Source organism: Setaria viridis, chromosome 3, assembly GCF_005286985.2.
Source record: "Setaria viridis chromosome 3, Setaria_viridis_v4.0, whole genome shotgun sequence".
Lineage (NCBI taxonomy): Eukaryota > Viridiplantae > Streptophyta > Magnoliopsida > Poales > Poaceae > Setaria > Setaria viridis.
In genome coordinates, this window is record NC_048265.2 from 27519315 (window position 1) to 27529437 (window position 10123).

Here is a 10123-nt window from a genome sequence, read left to right on the forward strand (position 1 = left end):
AGCCAGTCCCAATCTCTGAAAGCAAATCTTGGATGAGGCACACGTCTCCAAATTCTTTATTCACCCCGGTAGCACCAAAATGTACCAAGACCTCTGACAAAATTTTTGGTGGACTCGGATGAAATCGGAGATTGCTAGATATGTGTCAGAGTGCAACACATGCCAAAGGGTGAATGCAAGCCACTTAAAGGTAGCCGGTACTCTTCAACCACTACCTATACCCTTATGGAAATGGGAGGATTTCAGCATGGATTTCATTGTGGGTTTTCCCAACACCTCTCAGAAACAAGATTGCATATGGGTCATAGTGGATAGGCTCACCAAGATAGCACACTTTCTTCCCGTCTGAACAAACTACTCAACCCAGAAATATGCCGAGCTATACCTTGATCGCATTGTTTCCCTACATGAAGTGCCCAAAATGATCATCTCTGATCGAGGTACTCAATTTATGGCACATTTCTGGGAACAACTGCAAGCTTCTCTCGATACTAAGCTAATTCACAGCTCGACTTATCACCCTTAAACAGATGGGCAAACTGAGAGGGTAAATCAAATTCTTGAGGATATGCTTCGAGCTTGTGTCATTCATTATGACAAAAACTTGGACAAATGCTACCTCTAGCGGAGTTTTCTTATAACAACAACTACCAAGCTAGTTTAAAAATGGCACCATTTGAGGCCTAGCGCAGGTGTTGAACTCCGTTGAGTTGGTCCCAGGCGGGAGAACGAAAGGTATATGGGCCAGATTTGGTAATTGAGGCAGAAGAGAAAGTGAGGATAATAAGAGAAAACCTTAAAGCTGCCCAATCCAGGCAAAAGAGCTATATCGACAAGAGGAGGAAACCACTACAATTTGAAGTTGGTGACCATGTATACCTACGGGTTTCACCAACCAAGGGTGTGTAGAGGTTCGGAGTAAAATCAAAATTAGCTCCTCAATATATTGGTCGCTATGAGGTCATGGAAATCTGTGGACCCGTTGCCTATCGAGTAAAACTTTCACCCCGACTTTCCACTATCCATGATATCTTCCATGTATCTCAATTCAAGAAATGTGTTCGAGTCCTAACTGAGATTATTGAATAAGAGGAAGTATGGGTAGAACAGAACCTTTCCTATGTGGAGTTCCCGATCAAAGGTCTTGATCACAAGGAAAGGAGAACCTGGAGGCAAGTGACGAGAATGTTTAAAATTCAGTGAAGCTATCATACAGAGGATGAAGCCATTTTAGGCGTAGATTTGGGTTCAGTTCAACCGTACTGTCGGGATGGTGACGTATACTTGGGTTATTTTTAATTCCATTTATCTTTTATGAAAGCAAGCATAGCAACGTAAAGTATATACTATATGGAAGTTGTAGTTAGGAGAACTATATTTCAAAGTGCAGGTAGTAGCTAGGGTAAACAGGACTTTGGAGACCGTCCAAAGGATTGAGTAGGCGATATTTGGTTTGAATTTAGAGCACCGAGGATAATTCCACGCTCCAGATGTGAGACATGCATGCGCTTCTTAGTTGAAGTTAGGTGGCAACGATTACCAACCCATATATTCATCTGTCGTGTGGAGTTAATCTAAGTTAGGTTTCCAAGCAAAGGATATTCTCGTCATAGTTCCTCTTAATAAAAAAAGAATATATTGCTGCCTATAAGCTTCCAAGCTATATTTATTCCGTTACCATTCGGAACCGGAGCCAAGCAACGGCGACCAGTCAATCTCGAAACGCTTCTCTCGGCGAGTGCTAGCGGCCTATAAGTAGCGCGTCCCATGTCCTGGATAGGCCTCGCAAGCAAAACCAGATCCATCGACAAGCGCCGAATCATTTCACGTACAAGCCATGGTGAAGAAGCCTTCCACCCTCCCCAGGTCCTTTCTGTCCCTCCGCCGCCTCCTCTGGCGAAGCATCTCAGGGCGGCACTACCGTCGCAGCACGACGGCGAGGGCGGCTCCAGCCGTTCCAGCACAGGAAAAGCTGAGAGACCGGACGGTGCTGGTCGATGTGGAGGGATGGCTCCTGAGGTCACCGCTCTCCACCTTCCCTTACTTCATGCTTGTCGCCATCGAGGCTGGCAGCTTCCTCCGTGGCCTTCTCCTCCTGCTGATGTATCCGGTCCTGCGCCTCCTGGCGCTCCTCAGCCTCGACCTATGTCTCAAGGCCATGGTCATGGTGTCCCTCTTCGGGTTGAGGGAGAAAGAGGTGGCCAGGATCTCCAAGGCAGTGCTGCCCAAGTACTTCCTGGAAGACGTGACCAACGAGGGGCTGGAGGCTTTTAATGACAAGGCGGGCAAGGTGGTCGCGGTGACCGCGTCATTTCCGAGGGTTATGGTGGAGGCTTTCCTCAAGGAGTACCTCGGCGTCCATGCCGTCGTCGGGCGGGAGGTCACGGTGGCAGCCGGCCATTACATTGGGCTCCTGGAGGAGGAGCACGCGGTCATGAAGAGGGTCGAAGCCTTCCTCGAGGAAATGGAGGAGATGAGGAGCAAGGGTGATGGAGCTGTGGGGCTTGTTCGGGCAGCCAGCTGGATGCACCATGTGATCTCTCGCTATTGCAAAGTGAGCTTATCTTTCTTACTCCTACGCTTTTTGGATATAGTATACTATTTGTTGAATCGCGAAAAGAAATATGCAAGAACAGTGCACAACCTTGTAACGAAGGATAAAAACAGAGCTCGCTCTAAAAAACGGTGACATTATATTAGGTGTGCTGTAGCTGAAAATGTTATTGTTTGCAATCTATTCATAACTTACTCTAGCTACATGGAATTGCATTAGTATATTAATTCCACCCGTTGCTTGAACTAATTTGCTTGTCCAGGTCATTTTTACCCGGAAAAATGTATGATATTTAGTTCCATGATAAATTTGGGTTCTATATTTTGAAGAATATAATATATATTACTTAAAACATAGCGGGTCTCGGACTGATTAATACATAAAAAACAATTTTATTGAAATTCATCGCAATTAAGTATTCTTAGGGCTCCTTGGGCTTCTTGCCGGGGGGGACCGCATGCAGAGCCGGAGCCGGAGCCGCGGAAATGGCTCCGCTATGCAGACCTAAAACGGCTCCAGCTCCTCCCAAACGTGCCCAAAAACGACTCCGCGCTCGGTGCCATTTGGTGCGGCTCCGGCTCCTCCGTGCTCCGACAAGCGTGCGGAGCCGGAGCCGGAGCCCTCCCAAAGGAGCCCTTAGTTACCTTAGTCTTTCTTTGTGAGTAGAGGTTTAGACCGGTATTGTGAAAAAAATTGATGGAATCTATAGCTTTAATAACGAGACAAATCATTAAACGAGGAACTTAAGAGAATGGATCACATACCAAGCAGTAAGAGATATAGGGCCTGTTTGGTTTGAGTTGCTTATACATAAGCAACTTAAAATAAACAACTTATTTGCTTATGAAACCAATCACCCTTGCTTATTGGATTGCTTATGGGGCTGCTTATTTTTAGCACATAAGCAACACAAGAGTTGCTTATGGGACTAAAAGATGCACTTTACAGCTCTTGCCCTCATTGAATGCCTGGTTGCCCTCCCTCTCTCTCAATGATTAGGGGAAAATATGAAAATATCCACCTCATTCAATGCTTATAAGCAAGGGTATCCAAACAGCTGAACTAAAAATAAGCAACTCCAAATAAACAACTTTACAACTTTAAGTTGCATATTTCCATGCGGCACATGCGGCACATAGATCAAGACTATGGTTAAATCTTCTCTCAGTACTATTCCTTGGTTAACACTACTGGCAAATTAACTTTGCATGCTGGCATGCAAAGTCCATCGCTTGGCCTCGCATGCAAATAGAATCAACGGCCCAACGCTGCTCACGCGCTTGCCGCACGTAGGACACTCCCACGCTGGCGCTCGCCTGTGCTCACGCCCGCCGAGGAGACCATGCATGTCATCCGTAGCTGCATTGTCTCTTCCATGGAGTCAAGATACAAATGCGAACATGTTTTTCCAACGATTTACGAAAATCAAATAAGACACCTAATAAAAAACGGAGGGAGTATTATGATGTGAACGACAACAAATTGTGACTTGGACTTCGGCCATTTGTTAATTACTCCTACCGTTCCAAATTGTAGGTCGTTTTGATATATTTCTAGGTGCATATTGTTGGCTATGCACATAGATATAGTCTATGTCTAGATGTATAATAATAGAGGGAGCACAAGTTATCCTATCAAGAAATCATAACTTTAATTAGCACAATATGAAAAGTAGAAAACAGTCTTAACAGTGTGAAATGCCCATAGAAGTATGGCTGATCCACCAATCAGTAAACTGCAGTGCCTGCTTTTACACGCACCCACCCCATCTTTGCACTCATTGTACGTACTCTCACCCCAATTTTAGGGGTAGACTTGGGTTCGGTGCAACCGTACTGTCGGGATGTTGAACGTATGCTTGTGTTATTTTTAATTCCGATGTATCTTTTATGACAGCAAGCATGGCAACGTAAAGTATATACTATATGAAAGTTGTAGTTAGGAGAACTATATTTCAAATTAAAGTGCAGGTAGCTAGGGTAAACAGGACTTTGGAGACGGCTTGTCCAAAGGATTGAGTAGGCGATATTTTGTTTGAACTTAGAGCACCGAGGATAATTCCACGCTCCACATGTGAGACATGCATGCGCTTCTTAGTTGAAGTTAGGTGGCAACGATTACCAACCTATATATTCATCTGTCGTGTGGAGTTAACCTAAGTTAGGTTTTGAAGCAAAGGATATTCTCGACATATTTCCTCTCAATAAAAAAAGGATATATTGCTGCCACACCTGGAATATTTTAGCGTCATTCGCAGGTTAACAAATTGCAGCTCTTAGGTGCTACACAGTGCACTAACTCTATACAATCTGGATACAGGAGACCTATGTCCTAAGCGAAGCCGACAAGAAGGCGTGGCAGCTACTGCCGAGGGACAAGTACCCCAAAAAGTTGGTCTTCCACGACGGCCGCCTCGCCTTCAGGCCGACCTTCTTCGCGGCGGTCGCCATGTACACCTACCTTCCCTGGGGAATCTTCCTTGCCGTCTTTCGCAGCCTCGCATTCGCAGTGCTCCCCTACCGCGTCTCTGTCCCGCTCGCCGCGGCCACCGGCATGCGCTCCCGCCTGGTCGCCGCCCCATCGCTGAACGCCACAGAGAAGCACCAGGCAGGAGGGCGCCTCTACGTCTGCAACCACCGCACCCTCCTCGACCCGATCACCGTTGCCGCCGGTCTGAACAAGCCCGTGACCGCCGTCACGTACAGCGTGAGCCTAGTCTCCGAGCTGATCGCGCCCATCCGCACGGCGCGGCTGACGAGGAACCGGGACAAGGACCGCCGGCGCATGGAGGCGCTGTTGGAGCGCGGCGACCTCGTGGTTTGCCCCGAGGGCACGACATGCCGCGAGCCCTACCTGCTCCGGTTCAGCCCTCTGTTCGCCGAGCTCACCGGCGAGGTGACCCCCGTCGCGCTCGAGACCCGCGTCGACATGTTCTACGGCACGTCGACCAAGCCCGGGGCCAAGTGGCTTGACCCGTTCTACTTCATGATGAACTCGCGGCCGGAGTATCGCGTCGAGTTCCTGGAGCGCGTGACCACCGCTCCGGCAGAAGGCGAGGAAATCGGGCAAGGCCACAGCATCGAGGCGGCGAACCGGGTGCAGCGCGTGCTTGGAGAGGCGCTAGGATTCGAGCTCACCGAGCTGACGAGGAAGCACAAGTACGAGATGCTGGCTGGTACTGATGGTGTCGTGACAGATGGCACAAAGAAGTAGGTGTGTTCATTACCGGGAATATGCATGTTTCATTGTGCAACTCTTAACGTGTATCGTAAGTGTTGAATTCTTTATTTATTTTTTCAGCCTAAAACATGAGTCAGTGTTATGTGGATACATACACACTTTCTTTTAGTTTCTATGTGTGAAAATTCTTGTACATGTTGAAAATAAAAAAGAAAAATATTGCAAATGTAGTTTGGAACCACACTCACGCGAGCAGTTTTACCATGTTGATGGAAAAAAGCTAGTTGACGACCGGTCGGGCACCAGCGCTAAAGCGTGACTGCGTGGGAAGGGTCTAGCCTAGCTTATTAGCCTCACACGCGCGGTTAGGAAACGCCCATAAAACTGACCACGTGGGCCACAGAGAGCAGATGACCAAAGGCTAAAGGGCCATAATTAGTTGGTCCGAGGAGGGAGGGAGTAGGCCATGGATAGAACTATATATTATATCTGTACTGCTAGTTTTTTTGTTGTTTCACAGCTTTAAAATGTGACAACTTATTCATTTTCAATTCTGATCGCACCACTATCTTCCTCACAATAAGATCTTCAAAACTAGTTCCATGATGTATATATTTTGAAATAGTTTTCATGCAGTAGCAACTTATGTGGAATGTATAGTAGCTCATTATATATTAAACGTGTAGCGACTTATGTGTAAACCTACCGACAAATATATACATAGATTGCTACCGGAACATTTATTATATAACATTTTTATATGTATAGAGTACTGCCAAATTGTATTACATAAGTTCCTGAATTGTCTCTACATAAGTTTTTTATGGTGTCTACACACAAGTTGTTGCCCATTCTTTCATATAATTTGATACATTTATCTCTACATAAATTTGCTACTCACGAGCAGACATGCAATATATGTTTCTACATAGTCCTTATATAAGTTTGATACATCGCTTCTACATGAAGTTGTTACATTGTATCTATGAAAGTTGTCTCTTGATCTGTACATAAATTTTCATACCTAAGTTGTTATGTAATTGTACATAAGTTGCTACGTACAATCAATATAAGTTTCATGTTACATAAAATGGTTCAAAACATATCGAATATAGATCTTATTTTGTAGATCTCGATGTAAGGAACACTATGGTTTAAACGGATTTGAAAACGGTCATTTCATGTGAGAGTTACGAGCGATCAAAGAAAATAAACCAAAGTATCCTGGATGACATCACCCATGATGTAGTTAGAAAGGGACAGATGTTGTTTCTTTCAAACCATCTTCCCATGGAGAAAGCACTTGATTGGTTGTTGGACAGTTAAAATATGTTGCAGAAGTTCATAGAGAGTCGCGCGATTGTTTGTCCCCATGACGGGTCGCGCTTTAACGCGGTCCATGTTGATGGTCAGATATATATCTGGGGGCTATGTTGCCACCTTGTATTCTATTTCTTTTATTTGGTCATAAGTATACAATTATGTTCTTTGGTTATATATTTTTAGATTTTTTTGGGGGGATATCTACATGTTATGGATGTTGGACCTTTTAACGATCACAGAATAAATCCGCTAGCATACGGATGCTGATGTAGCTTTCACCCAGGAGTATTCCAAGGTTATTGAATCCACAGAGAACGTGTGTGCACTATATAAGGATCAGGTTCGTCCAAGGACAACAAGTGATAATGTGAGCGAGGGTAGAGAGGATTCCTAAGGATGAAGGTCCTAGGATGAGATAGATTTTGTTGCTGATCGCTTACTTCAAGCACCAGCTTACACCTGGTCTACCAAGTGACTCTGGCCTATAGCCCTACTATGAACCCGTGGAGGATTACAAAGGACAAATATGTGTTGGTATTTCTTAACGTTACGAATAAATCCGTAAGCGCACGGATATACCATTATAGCATTTTACCTGGAGAGTATTCAGGGTATCATTATTTATATTTTCCCAAAGGATGGCGTTGGTGTAAAAGGATTTATCAGATACATATCCAGATCATAAGCTTAAGTAATAGACCAAAGTTGATACAAGGGTAAGCCATGATAAATATTTGAGGGTAATGTGACACACACAGCCAATCTCAGGAATAAAAGATAAAAGAATAAGCCTAAGGTTAGCGGGAGCAAGGCATACAAGAGGCCCTAGTGGCATCTATTTATACTAGCAAAGGTCATACAAGCACATGATCAGAGCTAATTCTAGGCATACGGCATTACGGGGAGAATACCCGGGCCTGGTCTACCAAGGCAAGGTATCTTTCAGAACTCCTACACCATACCCGAACGTGGGGGACTACAAGGGACGGACAGGGCTGCCACTACCTACCGCCTACCCCTCAGACCATGGGGCACAATCATATTGGATGGATCCCAACACACTAGAGCACCATGCATGTATACGTGATCACTACTCTAGCCCCTCCAGAACACCGACCATGATGATCGACAGGCATAGAACTAGAGCAAGCCCAAAGGCACAATGAACCCATGCGGTAACATAGATTCAGACTAAGCATATGAGTATAACTTAATAAAGCACAAGACATGGCATAACATACTACCGAAATAGCAAAACAACAATAGCCTTTATAGATAGGATACCAACAAGTCGAGTACAAAGCCATACCAAGAGTCGAAGTTACGTCCCCAACTGACCCGAAGACTAGGTTAACACTACAAGAGTTTAGCTCTAGCCCAACTCCACTAGCCTAAGGATTACAAGAGTAACAACGAAGAGAGGGAGAGAGGCTTCAAGTGTGGTGTGTGTACAGGGGGTCTCCTCCTCCTTTTCTTATAGGTGGTTGAGGGCAGTTCCTGGGAGATATCTTCAGGGAATCTTCTCCCACCGCCATCCAGAGTCAACAAGCAACCGCCATGTGGAAGATAAGGGTGGGAACCTGTGATATCCTGGCCCAAGGCTTAATAGGATTGATAGAATACTCATACCAATAAGTTGCAACTTCTTTTCCGGAAGCTCATCCTCAAATAACTCCGGGGTTAAGCGTGCTTGGCCTGGAGCAATTTCGGGATGGGTGACCGACCGGGAAGTTCTTCCCGGGTGCGCACAAGTGAGGACAAAGTGCGTAGAAAAGACTTGTGTTGGTCTGTGAGGAAACAATTTCGGGATGGGTGACCGACCGGGAAGTTCTTCCCGGGTGCGCACAAGTGAGGACAAAGTGCGTATAAAAGACTTGTGTTGGTCTGTGAGGGAATTCTTGATATCGTAGAGAGCTGCCAGGTGTATGCGGGCCCGGCCCCGGGGGGGCGGGACGCCACAGAACCGCCTGTCCAGGTTAGGTCGAACCTAGGGTTAGGCCGAACCTAGGCTGGGCCAGTTCTCCACCGCCTTTGCCTGGTAGGCCATCCATTGGTCCTTGGTGCTGATCCTTATGGACCCATGCTAGATTGGCTGATTTGCTCTGGCATGTGGGCCCTCTTAACCGTCATGTGCGCGTGAAGTGTCCTTCTGTGTGTTTTGTCTGCGTTTGCGCATGTTTCCTCTCTTGTACAGACATGTATCCTTGAAATAACTTATTTGCCAATATTTGTGGAACTAGGTTATTGATAACAAATATCTGAGTAAGGAATGTTAGTTTTTCTTTATTCTTTTAGTAGTATGTTAGTCAGATTTCTGTCTTAAGGACCGTCAACAAATTACCCCAAGGTTGCCCTTTGCTCGTCTTGAGCAAAAGCTAAGATTTAGGTTGTTGATCAGGAGTTGCTACAATACCTTCTTTCTTCCAGGTACCATGTGTACAACATAGGATTCTTCCTTGAATTTAATAGGTTGGCATTGTCCACCCTTTTACCTTACTCCCATGGGGCTTTTGGCTTTTTCCTTATCTTGGGCGGTTGCAAGATAGAACGGTTATATAAAGTCACCATTCACTTACTCCTTGTTCAACTTTCTTTCAGGAGGTTTTTTGATAAGTTTTTGAAAAGAAAACAAGTTCCTCATATGATGCTCTTGATCACTCAATGTGTATGGTCCTCCCCAAGGCATGAGTTTGCCTCTTTTCATCCTACTACTATAAAGGCTTTTTGTGGGGTTTTGGGTAGGATATGAAGTCAGGCGTACTTGCATCACATAATTTTGTAAAGTCAAAGAGCGGATCTGAGGAGGTGCAAGACATACATTCTAATCAAGAAGTGCATATGTGTGGAATTTTTGGTGAGAATTTTTCATACATTCTGATCAAGAGATCACATAATGTGTGTGGAATTTTTCATCACATAATTTTGAACTCCTTTTTTGCATGACTCCCTCTTTTATTTCTTTTTGGATATGGGCTATCTTTTTTTTCTTTTCCTTATTTTCTTTTTTCTTCTTCTTCTCTTTTTTTCTGTCATGCTTTTGAGCACGGATATTTATTTATTTTCACT

The 10123-nt window shown here is 45.0% G+C and overlaps 1 protein-coding gene across 1 annotated transcript; it reads left to right on the forward strand.

The window, feature by feature from the left end:
* Positions 1-1680: 1680 nt before the first annotated feature.
* On the forward strand, positions 1681-5975 carry LOC117847131 (probable glycerol-3-phosphate acyltransferase 3). The gene is made up of 2 exons (XM_034728294.2): positions 1681-2554; positions 4874-5975. The coding sequence occupies exons 1-2, from the start codon at positions 1838-1840 to the stop codon at positions 5765-5767; spliced, it is 1611 nt and encodes a 536-aa protein (XP_034584185.1). The 5' UTR covers positions 1681-1837; the 3' UTR covers positions 5768-5975.
* Positions 5976-10123: the final 4148 nt, after the last annotated feature.